Here is a 23,964-nt window from a genome sequence, read left to right on the forward strand (position 1 = left end):
ATCAGTGTAATATTTATTTTGTTTCTTTTTTTTATTTCCTTATGCTACTGTTGTTTCCATACATTCTTAAATATTTGAATATTTTTACGGAAATAAGTTGTATGATTTTGTTTTGAAAATGTAAAATAGACAAGTTTACTTTTATTTTCAGAATGTTGAAATAGTTGTACCGGGGGTGGTTACTTGTTTCTCTCGCGAGATCTGGAAGAGAGAGCTGGTTACTTTTTTCTCTCGCGAGATCTGACAACACTGCGCGCGAGAACCAAACACGGCGAGGATAAAGCAAGATGGCTTCTGACGGTGAAGACCTTATTGTAGTCGTCACAGTTCAGTGTTGTTAATCTGTGCCTCCATGTACACATATATGTCCTTTATTAGGCTCTATTAAATAGAGTAAACATCATTATTAACTGTTTGCATCCGGTTATATTAGTCTGAGCGCACTTTGATGCTCCTCGAGCTAGCTTAGCCTGCTAGTTAGCTTAGCTTGTTAGCTGCTAACAAAGAAACGCGGACGTTATCAACACATCGCTAAGTAGAGATCAAATGTGAGTGTGAAGTGTTGTGATTGTGTGAAAATGTGCGAAAGAACGATAGCAAAGTATGAGGAGGAACTTTGTCCAACAAAAGAGGAGAAGGTGCGACAACATCAACTACTGTACGCTGGTTTCAAGAAACTTCAAGTTGTTTTACGCAGAACAGGTTTGTTTACTCCTTAATCTCACATGTTAAAAAACTTCATATTTATTTATTACCGCCATTCTTAAATATGTTGTATGTAAGAATGTGGGTGTTGTTGATGCACATATGTCTGGGACTTCCAACCACATGGTTCCTTAGCTACCTGTAAAAATGAGTTACTTATCAATCAATTAATCAGTGTTTACTTTTATAGCCCTAATTTATGAGTGTCTCAAAAGGCTGCACAAGACACAACGACATCCTCGGCTAGGATCCCACATTAGGGCAAGGAAAAACTCATCCCATTGGGATGACAATGAGAAACCTTGGAGGGGACTGATGTGTGTGAGAGTCCAGTCCAAAGTGGATATAACATAATAGTGTGAGATTCCAGTCTATAATGGATCTAAGATAATAGTGTGAGAGTCCAGTCCATAGTGGCTCTAGCTTAATAGTCTGAGAGTCTAGTCCATAGTGGATCTAGCATAATAGTGCGAGAGTCCAGTCCATAGTGGATCTACCATAATAGTGTGAGAGTCCAGTCCATAGTGCATCTAGCATAATAGTGTGAGAGTCCAGTCCATAGTGGAACAAGCATAATATAATGAGAATCCAGTCCATAGTAGATCTAGCATAATAGTGTGAGAGTCCAGTCCATAGTGGATCTAGCATAATATTGTAAGAGTCCAGTCCCTAGTGGATCTAGCATAATAGTGTGAGAGTTCAGTCCATAGTAGATCTAGAATAATATTGTGAGAGTTCAGTCCATATTGGATGGAGCATAATATTGTGAGAGTTCAGTCCATAGTGGATCTAGCATAATATTGTGAGTGTCCAGTCCATAGTGGATCTAACATAATATTTTGAGAGTCCAGTCCATAGTGGATCTAGCATAATAGTGCGAGAGTCCAGTCCATAGTGGATCTAGCATAATAGTGTGAGAGTCCAGTCCACAGTGGGTCTAGCATAATAGTGTGAGAGTCCAGTGCATAGTGGATCTAGCATAATAGTGTGACAGTCCAGTCCACAGTGGGTCTAGCATAATAGTGTGAGAGTCCAGTGCATAGTGGGTCTAACATAATAGTGTGAGAGTCCAGTCCATAGTGGATCTATCATAATATTGTGAGAGTCCAGTCCATAATGGATCTAAGATAATAGTGTGAGAGTCCAGTCCATAGTGCCTCTAGCATAATAGTCTGAGAGTCCAGTCCATAGTGGATCTAGCATAATAGTGCGAGAGTCCAGTCCATAGTGGATCTAGCATAATAGTGTGAGAGTCCAGTCCATAGTGGATCTAGCATAACAGTGTGAGAGTCCAGTCCATAGTGGAACAAGCATAATATCATGAGAATCCAGTCCATAGTAGATCTAGCATAATAGTGTGAGAGTCCAGTCCATAGTGGATCTAGCATAATAGTGTGAGAGTTCAGTCCATAGTGGATCTAGCATAATATTGTGAAAGTTCAGTCCATAGTGGATCTAGCATAATAGTGTGAGAGTCCAGTCCATAGTGGATCTAGCATAACAGTGTGAGAGTCCAGTCCATAGTGGAACAAGCATAATATCATGAGAATCCAGTCCATAGTAGATCTAGCATAATAGTGTGAGAGTCCAGTCCATAGTGGATCTAGCATAATAGTGTGAGAGTTCAGTCCATAGTGGATCTAGCATAATATTGTGAAAGTTCAGTCCATAGTGGATCTAGCATAATATTGTGAGAGTCCAGTCCATAGTGGATCTAGCATAATAGTGTAAAAGTTCAGTCCATAGTGGATCTAACATAATATTGTGAGAGTCCAGTCCATAGTGGATCTAACATAATATTGTGAGAGTCCAGTCCATAGTGGATCTAGCATAATTGTGCGAGAGTCCAGTCCATAGTGGATCCAGCATAATAGTGTGAGAGTCCAGTCCATAGTGGGTCTAGCATAATAGTGTGAGAGTCCAGTCCATAGTGGATCTAGCATAGTAGTGTGAGAGTCCAGTCCATAGTGGATCTAGCATAACAGTGTGAGAGTCCAGTCCATAGTGGAACGAGCATAATAGTGTGAAAGTTCAGTCCATAGTGGATCTAACATAATATCATGAGAATCCAGTCCATTGTGGATCTAGCATAATAGTGCGAGAGTCCAATCCATAGTGGATCTAGCATAATAGTGTGAGAGTCCAGTCCATAGTGGATCTAACATAATAGTGTGAGAGTTCAGTCCAAAGTGGATCTAGCATAATAGTGTGAGAGTCCAGTCTATAGTGGATCTAGCATAATATTGTGAGAGTCCAGTCCATAGTGGATCTAACATAATAATGTGTGAGTCCAGTCCATAGTTGATCTAGCATAATAGTGTGAAAGTTCAGTCCATAGTGGATATAACATAATAGTGTGAGATTCCAGTCTATAATGGATCTAAGATAATAGTGTGAGAGTCCAGTCCATAGTGGCTCTAGCTTAATAGTCTGAGAGTCTAGTCCATAGTGGATCTAGCATAATAGTGCGAGAGTCCAGTCCATAGTGGATCTACCATAATAGTGTGAGAGTCCAGTCCATAGTTCATCTAGCATAATAGTGTGAGAGTCCAGTCCATAGTGGAACAAGCATAATATAATGAGAATCCAGTCCATAGTAGATCTAGCATAATAGTGTGAGAGTCCAGTCCATAGTGGATCTAGCATAATATTGTAAGAGTCCAGTCCCTAGTGGATCTAGCATAATAGTGTGAGAGTTCAGTCCATAGTAGATCTAGAATAATATTGTGAGAGTTCAGTCCATATTGGATGGAGCATAATATTGTGAGAGTTCAGTCCATAGTGGATCTAGCATAATATTGTGAGTGTCCAGTCCATAGTGGATCTAACATAATATTTTGAGAGTCCAGTCCATAGTGGATCTAGCATAATAGTGCGAGAGTCCAGTCCATAGTGGATCTAGCATAATAGTGTGAGAGTCCAGTCCACAGTGGGTCTAGCATAATAGTGTGAGAGTCCAGTGCATAGTGGATCTAGCATAATAGTGTGACAGTCCAGTCCACAGTGGGTCTAGCATAATAGTGTGAGAGTCCAGTGCATAGTGGGTCTAACATAATAGTGTGAGAGTCCAGTCCATAGTGGATCTATCATAATATTGTGAGAGTCCAGTCCATAATGGATCTAAGATAATAGTGTGAGAGTCCAGTCCATAGTGCCTCTAGCATAATAGTCTGAGAGTCCAGTCCATAGTGGATCTAGCATAATAGTGCGAGAGTCCAGTCCATAGTGGATCTAGCATAATAGTGTGAGAGTCCAGTCCATAGTGGATCTAGCATAACAGTGTGAGAGTCCAGTCCATAGTGGAACAAGCATAATATCATGAGAATCCAGTCCATAGTAGATCTAGCATAATAGTGTGAGAGTCCAGTCCATAGTGGATCTAGCATAATAGTGTGAGAGTTCAGTCCATAGTGGATCTAGCATAATATTGTGAAAGTTCAGTCCATAGTGGATCTAGCATAATAGTGTGAGAGTCCAGTCCATAGTGGATCTAGCATAACAGTGTGAGTGTCCAGTCCATAGTGGAACAAGCATAATATCATGAGAATCCAGTCCATAGTAGATCTAGCATAATAGTGTGAGAGTCCAGTCCATAGTGGATCTAGCATAATAGTGTGAGAGTTCAGTCCATAGTGGATCTAGCATAATATTGTGAAAGTTCAGTCCATAGTGGATCTAGCATAATATTGTGAGAGTCCAGTCCATAGTGGATCTAGCATAATAGTGTAAAAGTTCAGTCCATAGTGGATCTAACATAAAATTGTGAGAGTCCAGTCCATAGTGGATCTAACATAATATTGTGAGAGTCCAGTCCATAGTGGATCTAGCATAATTGTGCGAGAGTCCAGTCCATAGTGGATCCAGCATAATAGTGTGAGAGTCCAGTCCATAGTGGGTCTAGCATAATAGTGTGAGAGTCCAGTCCATAGTGGATCTAGCATAGTAGTGTGAGAGTCCAGTCCATAGTGGATCTAGCATAACAGTGTGAGAGTCTAGTCCATAGTGGAACGAGCATAATAGTGTGAAAGTTCAGTCCATAGTGGAACTAACATAATATCATGAGAATCCAGTCCATTGTGGATCTAGCATAATAGTGCGAGAGTCCAATCCATAGTGGATCTAGCATAATAGTGTGAGAGTCCAGTCCATAGTGGATCTAACATAATAGTGTGAGAGTTCAGTCCAAAGTGGATCTAGCATAATAGTGTGAGAGTCCAGTCTATAGTGGATCTAGCATAATATTGTGAGAGTCCAGTCCATAGTGGATCTAACATAATAATGTGTGAGTCCAGTCCATAGTTGATCTAGCATAATAGTGTGAAAGTTCAGTCCATAGTGGATCTAGATAATAGTGTAAGAGTCCAGTCCATAGTGGATCTAGCATAATAGTGTGAGAGTCCAGTCTATAGTGGATCTAGCATAATATTGTGAGAGTCCAGTCCATAGTGGATCTAACATAATAATGTGAGAGTCCAGTCCATAGTTGATCCAGCATAATAGTGTGAAAGTTCAGTCCATAGTGGATCTAGAATAATAGTGTGAGAGTCCAGTCCATAGGGGATCTAGCATAATGTTGTGAGAGTCTAGTCAATAGTGGATCTAACATAATAGTGTAAGAGTCTAGTCCATAGTAGGGCTGGGTATCATCAGGTACCTCGCGGTACGATAATATCACGATATTTTGCCCACGATAACGATAAGTTCAGTGATGCTAAGTGTCAAGCAGGCCGGCAATGAGTCCCGTTTTTATAGTTTTTGTTATGACTCGGCCGGGGTTTGAACCAGGGTTGGGCGATATATCGATATACTAGATATATCGCGGGTTTGTCTCTGTGCGATATAGAAAAAGACTCTATCGTGATATTTGAGTATAAGTTAAATGACTATATCATGACATTCGAGTATAAGTTCTCTCGCAGTTGCTTTTAGCTGCTGGCATTACACTACAGGCTCTTCCCACTCTTTGTTGTCTCTTCTTCTCACAGACAGCAAGTGCACCTTCTTACATACGTCACATACGTATATGCCCTCGCGGTGCAGAGAGGTAGCAGCATGGGTAACGTTTTTTGTGGTGCTAGTGGTAATACGGTAATACGAGAGGAAGAAGGTGCGAATCTGGTAGCATATGAAGGAATAATTATTTCCCAAGAAAAACAGCAGGGGTTCCATCGTCTGGCGGTGGTTTGGCTTCAAGTGGGAATATGTCAAACAGACAACCGTAATTTGTCAAGTGTGGGGCAAAAGCGTTGCTACAAAAAGTAGCATTATTGCTAATATGTAGCATCATTTGAAAAGTCACCTGCTATAGAAAGAAGAGCGCTTACTCCGCATGTCAACATCTCCATTCGGTGCCACACGCCCACACCATCAAAATGCAGAGGCAAACATTTCCAGATCAACACCGTATGAAAAAAATAGTCAACAACAAAAGGAGATAACGTCCGCAGTAACCTACCACCTAGCGAAGAACGAACACTATTTGATTTCCTATTATGCAGCTCATTTTTATTTGACAGTTATTGAAATATCTTATGTGACATCATACACAAAAGTGCACTTATTTTATTTATTTTTTTCAACTATTGTAGTGGCGTTCTGTACAAAAAATGCACTTTAATTTCGTGACATCATGCACAGAAGTGCACTAATAGCTTGTTTTAAAATGTCTCTGACAATTTTGCACTTTCTGTTTTGAAATGACGTCAATGTTTGTGCCACTGCTTAATAACTGTTTAATAAATACAGTTTTGGTCAATTGACTTAGTTGTTTTTTACCTCCCTGCAAGAAAGTTTAAAATGAGCATATATTAACGCAGTATGAACAAGATTGTTTTAATGTAGACACACAGAATCATCATGCTGCTGGGATTATATGCACCAAGTGTTGATTCAAGGCTAAGGCATAATATTGAGATAGATACCGTATATCGTGATATGGTCTAAAAATATAGAGATATTTAAAAAAGGCCATATTGCCCAGCCCTAGTTTGAACTCACGACCTTCCACTCTATTCACAAGGCCACTGAGCAAGTCAAAGCCAAGAACACACATGTTTTAATTTAGTTTATGCATTTGAGAAAGAAAATAAACCTTAGCAAAAGTTAGATAACATTTAAGTCATTGGTAGCTGTTCTATTCTGCCTATAAAGTGCTCTAAATAACACCCTAAAACCTTCATCAACATTTTAAATACATGATTTAAGTATATAGAATAGAATACAATAGAAAGTACTTTATTGATCCCTGGGGGAAATTCAGCACCACAGTTTGCTCACAATAGACAATAATAATAATAAATGATATATAACATATATATATAACATATATATATATATATATATATATATATATATATATATATATATATATATATATGTATTTTTTTTAATTTATATATATAATATATGAATAGTATAAATATATTCTACATTTAAGTGCAGTCAAGAAATAACATAGGTATTATACAGTCTGATGGCTGTCGGTATGAAGGACCTCCTGTGTCGTTCCGTGTTGCATTTAGGGAGTCTGAGCCTTCCACTGAACGTGCTCATTCTCTCCGCAAGGTCTGAGTGTAGTGGGTGGGAGGTGTTGTCCATAAAGGCTAGGAGTTTTTCTAGACTTCTCCTGTCTGACACCACCGCCAGAGAGTCCAGCTCCACTCCCACCACATTACTGGCCTTCTCTACCAACTTGTCCAGTCTGTTTGCGTCCCTCACTCTCAGCCCGCTGCCCCAGCAGGCCACGACGTACAAGAAGGCGCCCGCCACCACCGACTCATAGAACATCTTCAACATCTTTGTACAGACGTTGAAGGATCCTAGCCTTCTGAGGAAGTAGAGGCAGCTCTGTCCCTTGTAGAGGGCCTCAGCGTGTTTTGACCCATGCAGCTTGTTGTCGATGTGTACTCCGAGGTATTTATAATCCTCAACCATGTCCACATTGACCCCCCTGTGGAAACAGGGGTTGCCGGAGTACTCCTCCTCCTTCTCAGGTCCACAACCAGCTCCTTGGTCTTCGTCACATTGAGCTTGATGTGGTTCTTTCCACACCATGTGACAAAGTCCTCCACTAGTGCCCTGTATTCCTCATCATCACCATCCTCATTACACCCCACTATCGCAGATTCATCAGAAAACTTCTGAAGGTGGCAGGACTCTGACTGATAGTGGAAATCGGTGGTGTAAATGGTGAAGAGGAAGGGGGAGAGGACCGTACCCTGCGGGGCCCCGGTGTTGCTGACCAGCCTGTCAGACACAGTCCTGCAGTCGAACGTACTGTGGTCTGTCAGTCAGGTAATCTACAACCAAGGACACCACGGGGCCCTCCACCTGCATCTTTTCTAACTTCACACCCACTAGCCCAGGCCGTATGGTATTGAAAGCACTGGAGAAGTCAAAAAACATGACCCTCACACTGCTTGCAGGCTTGTCCAGGTGGGTGTGGGCTCGGTTCAGTAGGTAGATGACTGCGTCCTCCACTCCCAGTCGGGGCTGGTAGGCGAATTGGAGTGGGTCCAGGTGGGGTTTGACTGTAGGGCGGAGCTGTTCCAGGACCAACCTCTCCATGGTCTTCAGGGTATGGGAGGTTAGAGCCACCGGCCTGTAGTCCTTTGATGTGCTGGGTCGCGTGCACTTGGGGATAGGGACCACGCATGAGGTTTTCCACAGTGTGGGGACTTTCTGCAGCCCATATTGAAGACATGTACAACCCATTTATTTATTTATGTGCTGGAGCACATATATGTAATGTAGTAACATTCTTATAATATGTAATATATACATGATGTAAGTATGTATGTTGTCTTCAGTGGCCTTCGTGTCTACCCAACTCTAGTAGTCGTGTGAGTCCACACTATTACCAGACTTTGCTTCACTGTCCTTATTGGATGATAAAACAGATAAGACCTTTTTACAATGTGCTAAGTGTACCCAGGTTAGTCTTTCCGCTATTTTTACTACTGTCGGGGTTGTTTACAGTACCTGGTACGGTCCCTCCCACTTTGGAGAAGGCCAAAGTTTTCTTTTAACACGTCTTATAAGAACCCACTCTCCTGTTTCCACTAGGTCTGTTATCTTGTGGAGACACAACAGGTTTACTGTTAGTTTCTGTCTCTTTTAGCTTCTCCAGCATTTTGCGCATTTTACCTGTTTGGTTCATCATTAGGTTCTCATTGATTTTTGAAATTTGGTAGCTGAAAAGGTCTTCCAAGTATTATTTCATATGATACACTAAATTGACCGTAGTTTGTGAATGTGAGTGTGAGTGTTGTCGGTCCATCTGTGTTGGCCCTGCGATGAGGTGGCGACTTGTCCAGGGTGTACCCTGCCTTCTGCCCGAATGCACCTGAGATAAGCTCTAGCACCCCCCACGTCCCCAAAAGTGACAAGCGGACGAAAATGGATGGATGGATGGATGATATGCGGCCTGTTGTACTCGTAATGTTCATGTACATTTTTAGTAAATCTATTCATTGTGTCCATGGACGTTTTGTTTCTTAATACATTTCTTTAGTCTGTTTTTAATTGTTCCGTTTGTCCTTTCCACTAGTCCTGCACTTTGTGGATGATAAGCACAGTGGTTTTTGAGATTAATGTGGAATAATGATCCTATATTCTTGATTAATTGATTTATAAAACGAGGTCCATTGTCACTGTATAGTTTTTTAGGTATACCATATCTTGGTATTATATATTTTCATAATGTTTTTGCTACTGTTAGTGCATCTGCTTTTCCTGTAGAAAATATTTCTACCCATTTTGAGAATTCATGTACTATGACCAGACAATACTGTTTTCTTTAAATCTTATTTATTTCAATAAAATCCATGCATAGATGTTGGAACGGGTGTTGTGGTTTGGGGAATTGGCCTAGTTGTGGGCGCATATTCCCTTGTGGATTGTGCCTCGCACAGGTCATGCATGACCTACAAAACATTTTTTTGAATAACAATTAAAACCATAGGTAGTGTAATACTTCTGTATAAGGGTCACCATCCTTCCGGTTGAGACATGAGTACAACCGTGGCTCAATACTGGTGCCCACTTATACAGAATTTTTTGGTAAGATTGGTTTATTGTCTGGACATACACAGATGTCTTCCTTGTTCACTGTGGCACTGTTTTTTTTTATCCATTGAGCTTTTTCTTTTAGAGGTCTTTGTTGCTGCATCTCTTTTCATATATTATTGTTCATGTCGCTAGTTTGTAGTTTGAAAACTTGTATTTCTTCATCTGCTGTTTAGCTGTTTTTTCCGCAAAAACATTTCCGAGTGATACTGTGTCCGTTAAGTTGGTGTGTGCCGTACATTTGCATATTGCTATTTTAGCTTGTAGCTGTACTGCTTTTAATATTTTTTTAATAGTTCTTCATGTGTTACAGGTTTTCCTGTTGACATTATCATTCCTCTATTTTGCCACTGTTGTGCAAATATGTGCACTCTTGAGAATGCATATTGGTTATCTACGTCTATTGTAACCTTTTGATATTTCATTGATTTACATGCTTCTGTTAGTGCCACTAGTTCTGCAGCTTTCGCTGAGTGATTTGATGGTAATTTGAGAGCTTTCAACACTTTGGTCGCTGTGACAACCGCACATTAGGGTTGGGTATCGTTTGAATTCCAACGATTCCGATTCCTGACGATTCTCGATTCCAATTCTTCTTGTACCATGCCGGGATCAATGTGTTTGCCAGGTAGTCCCTGGAAGGTGGTATGTACTTTGGGTGGAGAGTTTTCACCTTATCCCTGCAAACATAAACAAACATGTAATGTTGCTGTTACTGTTTAGCCCAGTATAAATTAGCTTATTGCTTAATTAACCTAAATGTTGGAGATTCCACATCTGAAAAGGGATGCAGTCTTTTGACTGTGTGCAGTGACCTTTCTGTGGCACTCTTCCGTCTGTGGTACCGACATCTTCCCCATTGGCGCTACGGTGACCGGAGTACGCTGAGCACATCGCGGAGCCTGGCTAGCAGGTTGTAAATTGTGTATGAAAAAATATGCGGGCTAATTTGTTAGCTGCCTCAACGTTGGCGCAAAACACATTATTTATTGCATATATACTGTTTTACTAACCGGATTCAGACTGCAGTGCAGTCACCGAGGTGCTGGGAGTCGGAGCCGGAGCCAGAGGAAGAGACAGAGGAGGACGGTCGGCGCAGCTCTTCGAAGACGGGACACGCATTTATTTGTACTCCATGAACTCTGAGGTGCTTCATCATGTTTGACGTGCACCCTCCTAAGCATGAAACAGTCCTGTTGCACGTGTTACATTTTGCCGATATTTAATTTTTTTTAGTAAAACAAAAGCCACACTTTCGACCGCCGACGCCCGCTATCCATGCTTGACTGACTTCCTCGGCTACATAGGCTCGGCTATGCTAACACTTCCGGCGGTGGGCGCTTCTTCGTTGGTGTTCAGCGGCTTCTTCTTCCGGTCGGTGGACTTATTCTTTTTTTCCGGTCGGCGGACTGGGTATCGAAACTAGGAATCGAAATTTAAACTTTTGAAGGATTCCGGGAGAATCGAAAAGTTAGTCCCGGTTCCAATCGATACTCGATACGCAACCCTACCGCACATCCTGTTCTATTTTTTCCATCTTCCCCTCTTCGTGCAGATCCGTACTTTTCCCTCCGTGAGAGGTTGGTCTTGTAAGTCAGGTCTGGGTTTAGATGTTTGTTCTGCTAAATGTTGACAGTCATGTGGTTCTACGTCATTTGGGTCAGGAATTAATTTGCTGGATTAAGTGTTGTGCATCTCTCTATTGTCAGATGTGGTTACGAACGTAACGTTGCCATACAGGATACATGTCTAGCTGTCGATAAGAACGCTAGATTAATTTGTAGTAATATTGCAGACACAGCATGAGGTACTTTTAGGGTGAATGGGGTGAAACAGTACAATTTGACTACTGCTATCAACTGCCATAGATGCGGCCACTAAAGCTTGCACATAAGGAGGAAGTGCGCATGCTACACTATCTAATCTAGATGAGAAGTAGGCCACAGGCCTTTGTTTAGCGCCATGTTGTAGCAACACGGGTGTCATAAATTGGCCTCTGCAGTCTACCATTTGTATGAACAGTTTGCTATAGTCTGGTAAGGCTAATGTTCTGCTGGACACTAATGTTCTTTTTATTTCACAGAATGCTGCTTCAGCTTCTGGATTTCACTCTACAGGTGTTGACATTTTTAGATATTTTTCATGCATTAATTTACTTAATGGAGCTACTATTTCAGCGTAATTTGGTATCCAACTCCTACAGTAATTAGTTTATCCTAGAAATGACATTATTTGCTTCTTTGTTTGTGGTTTTGGTGTTTGTAGTACTGCTGTTTTTTCTGCTTTCCACAATAGTGCGACCATCTTTGTTGAGAGAATGTCCTAGATACTTTACTTCTGTTTTGCAAAATTGGACTTTTGTTTTGCTTACTTTGTGTCCTTCACTATGTAAATGATTTAATAACGCTAATGTATCTTTTCTACAGGTTTTCTGATCCGGTGACGCTAATAATACCTCATCTACGTATATCAGGACTTGACTTCCTCCTGGAGGGTCGAATTAAGACATGCTTGCATGCATGGCTTGTGAATAGATTGTCAGACTTTCCGTATACCCTTCAGGTAGTCTTGTATAGGTATATCTTTTCCCTTCATAAGTAAATGCAAATCGAATTTACTTTCCTTATATATTGGTATCGAGAATAATTTATTACTGATATCAATCACTGTGAAATGTGTCTCATCCGTTCTTAGACTGTTCAACAATGTGTATGGATCTGGTACACATGGTGCACGTTGTATTACTGCATTATTCATCGCTTGTAAGTCTTGTACCATTCGCCATCCCACTGAGTTTGGTTACTTTTTAACAGGAAATATTGGGGTATTACGTGGTGAGTCCTCACATTCTATTATAACTCCTGCTTTATTAGATCTTCTATTACAGGTTTTATTCCTTCTAATGCATCCGGTTTTACACCAGTAGAGCTACACCAGTATATCCCGAGACAGGATCTACTGGTGTCCTTCTACCGCTGTTCTGTGGAGAGCATCCTCACATACTGCATCTGCATATGGTTCTGCAGCTGCACAGCAGCAGATAGGAAAACTCTCTAAAGGGTCGTCAACTCGACCCAAAAAATCACTGGGTGCCCCCTCCCCTCCCTAGAAGAACTGTACAACTCCTTCTGCCTGAAGAAGGCAGCCAACATACTCAAGGACCCACTTCGAACGGCTGTCTTCCGGCAGAGGTTTCAGAACCCTGCGAACCCGCACAAATAGACTCAAGAACAGTTTCTACCCCGGGCCATAACTGCACTAAACGCAGCTGGAATCTAAAAAAAAAAAAACAATAAATAAAATTAAATTAAATAAAAGTAAAAACTCCCTCATGTCAATCACAATCCGGGACTGTGCAATCAGTGGTTACATGCCAACTGGACAATATTTACCATATTTATTTACATATTTAATCCACAATAAAAAGCCTGCACAGCATAGGAGGTAGGAAATACTGACTCCCACACCCTCAGCACACTGGGAATCAGTATTACTCCTCTCTAGTCAGTTTTACTAGTCACTTTATATTTTTTATTGTCTTGTTTTTTACATTGCCTCTTAGAGTGGTCTTAGGCCATATTGTATATTGCATATTGTGTATATTGTGTTGTTTCTGTATATTGTGTGGTTTCTTCTTTTTTTAAATGCAAAGCACCTCAGGGAAGCAACCTACAATGGGGCAAAAAAGTATTTAGTCAGCCACCGATTGTGCAAGTTCTCCAACTTAAAATGATGACAGAGGTCTGTAATTTTCATCATACTGTAGGTACACTTCAACTGTGACTTAGACTTAGACTTAGACAAACTTTAATGATCCACAAGGGAAATTGTTCAACACAGTAGCTTAGTTACAATGATGGAAAGTGTAAGGATGGAAAGGACAATGCAGGTATAAATAGACTAGGTATAGCAATGTAAAATATAACATATTTGCGAATATAAACAATATATACTTATCATGTGTACAGTATATAATATATACAGATATAATGTCTATAACATATATACAATATATACCAAATGCTATGTACACTATCGCAGTATATTTGGCAGCCCCAGCATAAAAAAGAGAGTAAGTCCAGCAGAAAATGGAATATAGACATTAACAACAAAGAGAAGTAGCTGACATAGAAGGTGTCAGGTAATAGGCGGATAGTATCTGTTGCTGTATGGGGAGTGATTATACAGCTGGATGGAGTGTGGAATGAAGGAGTTCTTGAATCGCACAGTGCGGGAAGGAAGCTGAAGGAGCCTGTTGGAGTATGAACTCCGCTGTCCCTCAATTGTCTGGTGGAGTGGGTGGGAAGGATTGTCCATGATGGCCAGCAGTTTGTCCAGTGTCCTCTTGTCCCTCACTGATATAAACGCCTCCAACTGCGAGCCAATAGTTTGGCCGGCTTTCCGGATCAGTGAGAGTCGGAATGTGAAAAAAAAATAATGCATGGGGCCATGTATTGGAGATTTTGAGCCAAAACCTTCCATCAGTGAGAGCTTTCAATGGTTGACCAAATAATTATTTTCCACCATAATTTACAAATACATTCTTTACAATTCCTACAATGTGAATTCCTGGATTTTTTTTCACATTTTGTCTCTCACAGTTGAAGTGTACCTATGATGAAAATTACAGACCTCTGTCATCATTTTAAGTGGGAGAACTTGCACAATCGGTGGCTGACTAAATACTTTTTTGCCCCACTGTAAATTTTGTTGGACCTGTACCTGTACATGCAGAATGACAATAAAGATCATTCATTCATTCATTCATTTTAGTGGATATTGTTCAATGCATGGTCTATATTCTGTTTTTGGTCTGATTTGTACTGGTTGTAAATGATTAATTTTGCCCACATCGGTAGGTCCTTTGGACCATATTTTTTTTTGGTATTTGGTCTACAAATATTTATTCAGCTTCAGTCAGCAGCTGATGTCAGTGTTTTGCGTCGGGTTCCTGATGTACTCCACTTTGTAGAGTTACAGTCCAGAACAGACTTTTTTTTTGTCATTTCAGTTTTCTATTTACCCATGTTTTGTCTGAGGTCTTTTCACAATTAGTCAGATATTGTCCTTTCGTTACTAATGCTCCTACATCGTTCCATTTCATGTTATAATCATTGTACAGTGATACAGTATATGTGGTGCATTATACATTCTGAACAGGGCAGACATGGATGCAGGTAGCTTTACAGCCACTGCAGCTGCTGCTTCCCCGTCACTGTACAGATGTGTCAGTGTTACTTTTGTTGGAGTCTCTTTCTCTAATTTCTTTTGATAGCCAAAATCTGGTCCATCTCTGTACCACATGGTCACATGTGATTCATCAACGTTCATGCTGTCTTCTATTGTCACATGTTTCTTTTTTCATTTACCAACGCTTTTGCTGTGTTTAACGGAGGTGTATTTTTCAAATCTAGGGAGTACAGTCTCCTTTCTCTAATTGGTGCCGTCTTTTATCTATCTATCTATCTATCATAATCTGATACTCTCGCTAATCCGAGTACAGTCATCACGTCTCGTCCTAGTAGGTTTACTGGACAGTCTGGGAAACTTATGATTGACATGTTACACGTGTTCCCTAATGGGTCTCGCAACCATACTTTTTCTGTTTCTGCTACTCTCACAATTTCACCACTTGCTGCTCTTGCAGAAATGTTGTTTCCACTTAGTTTTATTCCTGGAAAATGTTCTCTACATGTAGTTCTACAAGATCCGGTGTCACACAGAAATTAGATTTCTCTGCCATTTAATTCGATTATTGTTTCCGGTTTACTTACTGTTTGCTCATCTAGGTTTTCACAACTTAGTATGTCCTCACTGGTCATTTCCTTTGTCTTTTGTCTTGGCCTTTGGAGATGTGGGCTTCTCCTGACCTCGTCATGCTGAGTAACCCGAGTTGTTGTCTTTCCTCTCAGGACAGTCTCGTGCCAAATGTCCTTCTTTTCCGCAGCACCAACATGCAGTAGGGTGTAACTGCTGTTGTTGTTGTTGTCCTCTACCTAAGTTTCTTCCCCCTCGACCTGGTCGTCCTTGTCCTCTAAACTGTCCTCTATTTTGGTTGTAAAATATTTCACTATATTCCTCCTTGTGGTGGAATGTGTCAGTGCCTGCTTTGGCTTTATTTCTGTTTTTAACTTTTTTCTGCATGTAATGCATGATTTATGTATTCATCCAATGTTCATGTGGGGAATCCAATGTAATGTTTGTTCACCCACTCACCCACTCATGTATGGCTTGTCTGGAGTTTGCATGCAGAATGTTTTTTAGTTGTTGTTGGTAGGGTCCTTGTGGATCAGCAGTTTCATTTAGTCCACTGTGTTGTTTAAAGGGGAACATTATCACCAGACTTATGTAAGCGTCAATATATACCTTGATGGTGCAGAAAAAAGACCATATATTTTTTCAACCGATTTCCGAACTCTAAATGGGTGAATTTTGGCGAATCAAACGCCTTTCTGTTTATCGCTCATGTGGTGATGACGTCAGAACGTGACATTTCTGAGGTAATACAGCCGCCATTTTCATTTTCAACACATTACAAACACCGGGTCTCAGCTCTGTTATTTTCCGTTTTTTCGACTATTTTTTGGAACCTTGAAGACATCATGCCTCGTCGGTGTGTTGTCGGAGGGTGTAACAACACTAACAGGGAGGGATTCAAGTTGCACCACTGGCCCGGAGATGCGAAAGTGTCTGCCGCCAGACCCCCATTGAGTGTACCGGAGTGTCTCCACATTTTACATGGCACAGAGATGTATGGATAACCTGCAGATGCATTTGCAACGATAAAGTCAACAAAATCATAAAGGTGAGTTTTGTTGATGTTGACTTATGTGCTAATCAGACATATTTGATTGTGGCGTGACTGCCAGCTAAGCGATGCGAACATGCTATGCTAATTGATGCTAACATGTTATTTACCGGCGGTGCTAAAGCAGACATGGAACAGAGATGTATGGATAACCTGCAGATACATTTGCAACGATAACGTCAACAAAATCACAAAGTTGAGTTTTGTTGATGTTGACTGCCAGTTAATTGATGCTAAAATGCTAAGCTAATTGATGCTAACATGCTATTTACCGGCAGTGCTAAAGCAGACATGGCACAGAGATGTATGGATAACCTGCAGATGCATTTGCAACTACATTACGTTTCCTTCCACCCACATTTAATGCGAAAAAAACACTTACCAATCGACGGATTTAAATTGCTCCAGTGTCAAGAGATGCGACAGTCCTGATTGTTTGGTCCGCACATTTTACCGGCGATGCTAACACAGCTATTCGGCCATGCTATGGCTATGAATAGCGTCAATAGCTATTCGCTCAATAGCTTCAGTTTCTTCTTCAATACTTTCATACTCCAACCATCCGTTTCAATACATGCGTAATCTGTTGAATCGCTTAAACCGCTGAAATCCGAGTGAATCCGAGCTAACTGGTTTAAATGTAACTTAGATATTGGGTTCCACTATGTAAAGCGCTTTGAGTCCCTAGAGAAAAGCGCTATATAAAAAAAAAAAATATATATATATATATATATATATATAATGTCGCTGTATCTTGTTGTGGTATCTGCCATTGTTTGTTTACATTGGCAGCACTGTATGACGTCATAGGGAAATGGATAGTCGCATCGCAAATAGCGAAAATCAAGCAGTTTAAAGCTTTTTTAGGGATATTCCGGGACCGGTAAAATTTTGAAAAAAACTTCTAAAAATACAACAAGCCACTGGGAACTGATTTTTATTATTTTCAACCCTTTTGAAATTGTGATAATGTTCCCCTTTAAATGTTTTTTTCCAGTCTTGGTTTATAATCTTCAAATGTTTCTTCATCTTTTTGTTTTGTGCTTGCCAATTTAGTGTAATTTGCTTTCTTTTGGAACCTTTGTTCAACTCGTGCCATTAGGTCTTGTACTCTATTTCTTAGGTTGTCATGGTCATGCTCTAATGGTATTCTTCTTCCGTCTTGCATGTCTAGTCTAATGGGGTCCCAATTGCCTCTTACTTGGTCCCATTTCGGCCACAATGCAGTCATCCAGGTAGTCTGTGTGTCTATCCCGTTAAGGTGATAGGATCTGTGGAGGTTTTCCATTCCCTCGAGGAACTGTGTTTTGTCCTCGGTTTATGGTGTTACCTCTTCTAATGCTTTTTTAGCATCTACCAATGTCCATGTCCTGTGTACTAACAGTGTCTTTGTTTTCCTGAACGTGGATAAGCCACTTCAATTAATGGACATAATTCTCCATTGTCAGGATTATAGTCTCGAGTTGGCGTTTTAGGTTTTGGCGATTACACTACTCCTTGCTTTCTGGACCATTTCAGGTTTGAGTTTGAGGCATTTGGTAAATTCATGTTTTGAACTACAGTCATCGAGACATTTCAGTAGGTCTCGGTTTGTTTTTTCTACTGCGTTCCAATCTTCACATTTTAACTCATCTTTTGGAGTAACATTTAGTTTACTTGTACCTTTTCCCATTTTGAGAATATAGAGTAATCCGTCGTCCTCTACAGAGCCAAATTCATAAGGATTATTTTTGTCTTTGTTGTAAGATGGTGGTTGAATTTGTTATTGTGGTACACGTCGCTTCTACTGGGGTTTTCCCACCAGTGGATGTGTCTTGCCTAGAGATTCCACAATAACCCACTATTTGTTTCTCACAACTTTTAGTACAGAGTACACCCCCACACACTCCCATGTTCACACCTTTCACACTCGTTTTACGGAATTTTCAGTTTTCACGGACCCCGTCGTTCTTCAGACTCACACTCGTTTTGTGGAATTTTCAGTTTTCGCGGACTTCGCCGTCTTTCAGACTCAAACTCGTTTTACAGAATTTTCAGTTTTCGCAGACTCTGCCGTATATGAATGATAATAGAATAATTTCAAAATAGGTTACAAAGGCTACTAATTTGACTGCTGACGTGCAGTAACATATTGTGTCATTTCTAATGGTACTATTTTGCCGAAAAAATTATTATTAGTGTACTTGTTTATTTATTGTTAATATTTAGTTACTTTCTTTGAGAAAATAATACTGGAAATGATGTAATACTTTACTGTATATTTCAGCAACTAAATTGGGAGCCTATGTAGCCTGTTTTAAAATGGTTCTATTAGTATTTCAATATGAAATAATATATCACAAAATCAATTTTAAACCATTACGTTCATCCATAGTAAAAAGTCCTGTTGTCCTGTTTTTTTTTTTTTTCCTGTGAATAAAGTTGTAAAGAGCAGCATGTCTGTACGTCAATGGGATTTCAAGACAGTTCATACGATAACTTGTTTTTCCTGAGTGCATGTAAAAGTACTGAATGCATCGTGTGACTGAGCACAGCTGGATGTTTCTAAAACATGTTTGTCTTCTTGTGTCCTGCAGACGTCTGTGAAGAACATATTCTCCCTGAGCAACAGAAGTGGAGCTTCAGGATGGAGCCACAGCCCTCCCCCATTGAAAATGAAGAGGGACACCCACTGATCCCCCATTTAAAGGAGGAAGAGGAGGGCCCACCGATCCCCTATTGTAAAAAAGAAGAGGATGACCCACTGACAGCCCATTTTGAAGAGGAAGATGAGGACCCACTGACACCCCATTTTAAAGAGGAAGTGGTGGATTCACTGAGCCCTCACATCGAGGAAGAGAAGGACCCACTGAGACTTCACATTAAAGAGGAAGACCCACTGATCCCTCACATTAAAGAGGAAGACCCACTGATCCCTCACATTAAAGAGGAAGAGGAGGACCCACTGACCCCTCACATTAAAGAGAAAGAGAAGGACGAGAAAGAGAAGGACCCACTGACCCCTTACATTACAGAGGAAGAAAAGGAGTCACAGACCCCTCACACCAAAGAGGAAAAAGAGGAACAGAGCATCAGTCAAGAGGGAGAGAATCTTAAATGGTTGGAGAAGGTTGATGTCACCAAGATGCCAGTGATTGGTGTCCCTGTGAAGAGTGAAGATGATGAGGTCAAAGGTGAAAGTGAGGAGAAGAGAGAGGCAGAGCCTCCAAGCAGCAGGTCAACACAACACATGACAACAGAAGCTGATGGAGACCACTGTGGAGGATCACAAGCAGACAAGCTCTTAGCTCCACTATCAGATAGTGAGGACACAACGTCACACTCTCCTGACACTGATGATGAAGACTCTAAAGATGATAAGACATGTCACACTGACAACACTCACTTCACATGTTCTCTCTGTGACAAAACCTTTAAATACCGTTGTGGTCTGAAAAGTCACATGAGTACACACACCGGAGAGAAACCTTATTCTTGCTCATATTGTGGTAGAGATTTTAGACTAAAAGGCACGCTGAAAGAACATATGAAAATACATACTGGAGAAAAACCTTTTTTATGTTCAGAATGTGGTAAATGTTTTGGAATAAATACAAGTTTAAAAGTACACATGAGAACACACACTGGAGAAAAACCTTTTTCATGTTCAATCTGTGGTAAAGATTTTACTCTAAAGCACCATTTCAAAGCACACATGAGAACGCACACTGGAGAAAAACCTTTTTCATGTTCAATCTGCGGTAAAGATTTTACTCAAAAGCACCATTTCAAAGCACACATGAGGACACACACTGGAGAAAAACCTTTTTCATGTTCAATCTGCGGTAAAGATTTTATTCAAAAGCACAATTTCAAAGCACACGGGAGAATACACAATGGTGAAAAACGTTTTTCCTGCTTAGAATGTGGTAAATGTTTTCTAAGAAATCAAGAGTTAAAATCACACACGAGAATACACACAGGTGAAAAACCATTCATATGCTCAATTTGCAATAAAGGATTCTCCCGGAAGCCATATTTGATACAACACACAAAAACACACACTGGTGAAAAACCTTTTATATGTTCAGTATGTGGTAAACGTTTTATACAAAGACATCATCTAAAACAACACATGGAACACACACTGGTGAAAAACCCTACTCCTGTTTAAGCTGCAACAAACACTTTTGTCAGCGAGAAGCTCTTACAGCACACATGAGAAGACACCCAGGAGAGAAAGTGTTGAGTTGCAGTGTGTGTGGTGAAAGATTCTCTTCTAAGTACCAGTGTAAGAAACACAAGTGTGCTGGTGAGAACAGCAGCAGCAAATGAAACTGCAGGATTTGAAAAAAATTGTCAAGACTTTAATTTGGACTTTCTATCATCAGCACATATAACATGTGTGACATCATTGTTGTGTGTATAACACAATCTTGTTATTATGATTCTAACATTGATAGATTTGATACTTCAGGTTAGTGCTTTTATTTCAGTCAAGTACATGAGTTAATATACATATTTGTGTACTTTAAAAATGAACAGGACAATTTGACTGAAAGGGTGAAAATAAACAGTCCATAAAATATGGTGCATGCAATAAACATGTTATGTGTAGATATTCATAATTCACTTTTATACTTATTAATTTTAGTGTTTTTTATGTAAGTTTATTGAAATAATGAAGTGTTGCATATTTTAATTTCTAATTGTAGATGATTCTATAGATGAACTCCTTTATATGATGTACATATTTATTCTACATGTGTTCATACCTTTGCTTTTGAGTACACATAAATCCCTCTTAGTTCATAATTACTGGTTCACATCTGAAACATCTTCTGGACCACTTCTGGAAGCATTTTATTATTTACGTTATACATAATTTGAGCAGTTGTCTTTTATACAAGATCCTTTACTTTTAAAATGTGCGACTTTGTGAATCATTTGTTGGGTCTCTAGAATCCATTCTATTATCTTTATTACTCTCTTGTGTAATATGAATATTGCTGTGTGATTGTTTTATATTTATGTCCCCATACCTTTATGCAATAAACAATGAATGCTTCAACTAAAGTTGGGTACTATAAATGTAATTAATATTTGTGAGTACGTATGTTACTCTATTTAGTATTGCACACAATTTTTAAAATGTTTTCTTTATATGATTTATATGTAGTTTCCAGCTTCGTTTTTATGTTATATTTAAAAAATGTGATTACCTTTGCTCTTTTTATTTCAATATTATCCATCATAGTTTGTGTTTTACATTTTTACAATATCCAAAAATGATATAATCGGTATTATTGAAGTTTAGTGACAGTTTATTGATGTGCAGCCATCTTTTTATGGTCAAGTTCTCTCTGGATAAAATAAGATGATAGTTTAATCAAGCAGTGAATAATGGAAGGTTATTATATACTTAATTATATATATATGTACCCTCAGTAGTGACAATTAAAGACACTTTCATCCAGTTCATTTCAGCAAATTAAAAAAAATAAGTATAATATTCTAAACAATAGAAAAATATTAATATCAGCAGTCAATATTCCAACATGGTGAAGCTGAGCTATCTTGATGAAGGAAAGATGACAGCACGTGTACCAGGAGCAGCAGCATTAGGAGGAAAAATTTCAAATGTACTTCTTGAAATATCAATGAAGTGGAAAAAAAGAGTAAAGTGTGACAATCAAATACTTCAGACTAATAGAGGAGTGAAAACATTTATTAAATAATGTTGTGTTTGATCAAACAATGGCTGCTGAGCTGTGAATGTGATGTATGAATTACAAAGTGAGGGAATATATCCCACAAACACTACGCTCTATTTTCTCCACTGACTTTCTTGATAAATCTGCCATTTTGTAAGAACTACGAATCAACAGAAGATAGTTTATTTCCAGTTTGAATCAAACTTATTTTTTAATCACTTTTGATCTCCCCTGTGACATTCTTCTTCTCTCCTACAGAGGCCATTGCAATGGATTATGTAAATGAGGCGATGTCGTCTTCTAGGACAGCCAATAGCTGCGTTCCTTACTGAGGAGTTGGCAACACTGATGGACCTCTACTTTTATATCCTGTATAAAACTGGGATTGTCTTTAAAGTTCACTGGTCCTGAAGGCACCGTGCATGGTAAACATGTACTTTGATATAGGCATGTACCTTGGTGTTACACACATGTACTTTAATATGGGCATGTACCTTGGTGTTACACATATGTACTTTGATATAGGCATGTACCTTGGTGTTACACACATGTACTTTGATATGGGAATGTACCTTGGTGTTACACACATGTACTTTGATATGGGCATGTACCTTGGTGTTACACACATGTACTTTGATATAGGCATGTACCTTGGTGTTACACACATGTACTTTGATATGGGCATGTACCTTGGTGTTACACACATGTACTTTGATATAGGCATGTACCTTGGTGTTACACACATGTACTTTGATATAGGCATGTACCTTGGTGTTACACACATGTACTTTGATATAGGCATGTACCTTGGTGTTACACAAATGTACTTTGATATAGGAATGTACCTTGGTGTTACACACATGTACTTTAATATGGGCATGTACCTTGGTGTTACACACATGTACTTTGATATAGGCATGTACCTTGGTGTTACACACATGTACTTTGATATAGGCATGTACCTTGGTGTTACACACATGTACTTTGATATAGGCATGTACCTTGGTGTTACACACATGTACTTTGATATGGGCATGTACCTTGGTGTTACACACATGTACTTTTATATAAGCATGTACCTTGGTGTTACACACATGTACTTTAATATGGGCATGTACCTTGGTGTTACACACATGTACTTTGATATGGGCATGTACCTTGGTGTTACACACGTGTACTTTTATATAAGCATGTACCTTGGTGTTGCACACATGTACTTTGATATAGGCATGTACCAGATTATTTGTTTCACACAATTTTCTTACTGTTTACAAAACTGGAACTCTTTTGCATGTATGCTGGTGTGGAAGATAAAACAAAAGGAAAAGAGAATGGAGTCAGAGGTCACCAGTACATGGAGGAGATCAGCCTTTACTACTCTTTATTTTAAAGTACACAAATGTGTGTATTAACTCATGTACTTGACTGAAATAAAAGCACTAACCTGAAGTGTTTAAAGGGGAACATTATCAAAATTTCAGATGGGTTAAAAGCAATACAAATCAGTTCCCAGTGGCTTATTTTTTCCCCCCAAATTTTACCCATCATGGAATATCCCGAAATAAGGCTTAAACGTGCCTGAATTTCGCTATCTGTAAATCCACCGTCAATTTTCCTGTGACGTCATATAGTGATGCCAATACAAACAAATATGGCGGATAGAACAGCAAGATATAGCGACATTAGCTCGGA

At 39.6% G+C, this 23,964-nt stretch overlaps 2 protein-coding genes across 4 annotated transcripts in view; one reads left to right on the top strand and one right to left on the bottom strand.

Annotated features, from left to right (window-relative positions):
* LOC133545492 (major histocompatibility complex class I-related gene protein-like) overlaps window positions 1–23,964 on the bottom strand; it is a 291,962-nt gene that overhangs the window by 24,576 nt on the left and 243,422 nt on the right. The gene's annotated exons all lie outside the window — the stretch shown is intronic.
* LOC133545688 (zinc finger protein 391-like) lies at window positions 266–20,881 on the top strand. The gene is made up of 2 exons (XM_061891495.1): window positions 266–702; window positions 19,156–20,881. Exons 1-2 carry the CDS (start codon window positions 579–581, stop codon window positions 20,730–20,732), a joined length of 1,701 nt encoding a protein of 566 aa, XP_061747479.1. The 5' UTR covers window positions 266–578; the 3' UTR covers window positions 20,733–20,881.

The sequence above is a fragment of the Nerophis ophidion genome, linkage group LG28 (assembly GCF_033978795.1).
Source record: "Nerophis ophidion isolate RoL-2023_Sa linkage group LG28, RoL_Noph_v1.0, whole genome shotgun sequence".
Lineage (NCBI taxonomy): Eukaryota > Metazoa > Chordata > Actinopteri > Syngnathiformes > Syngnathidae > Nerophis > Nerophis ophidion.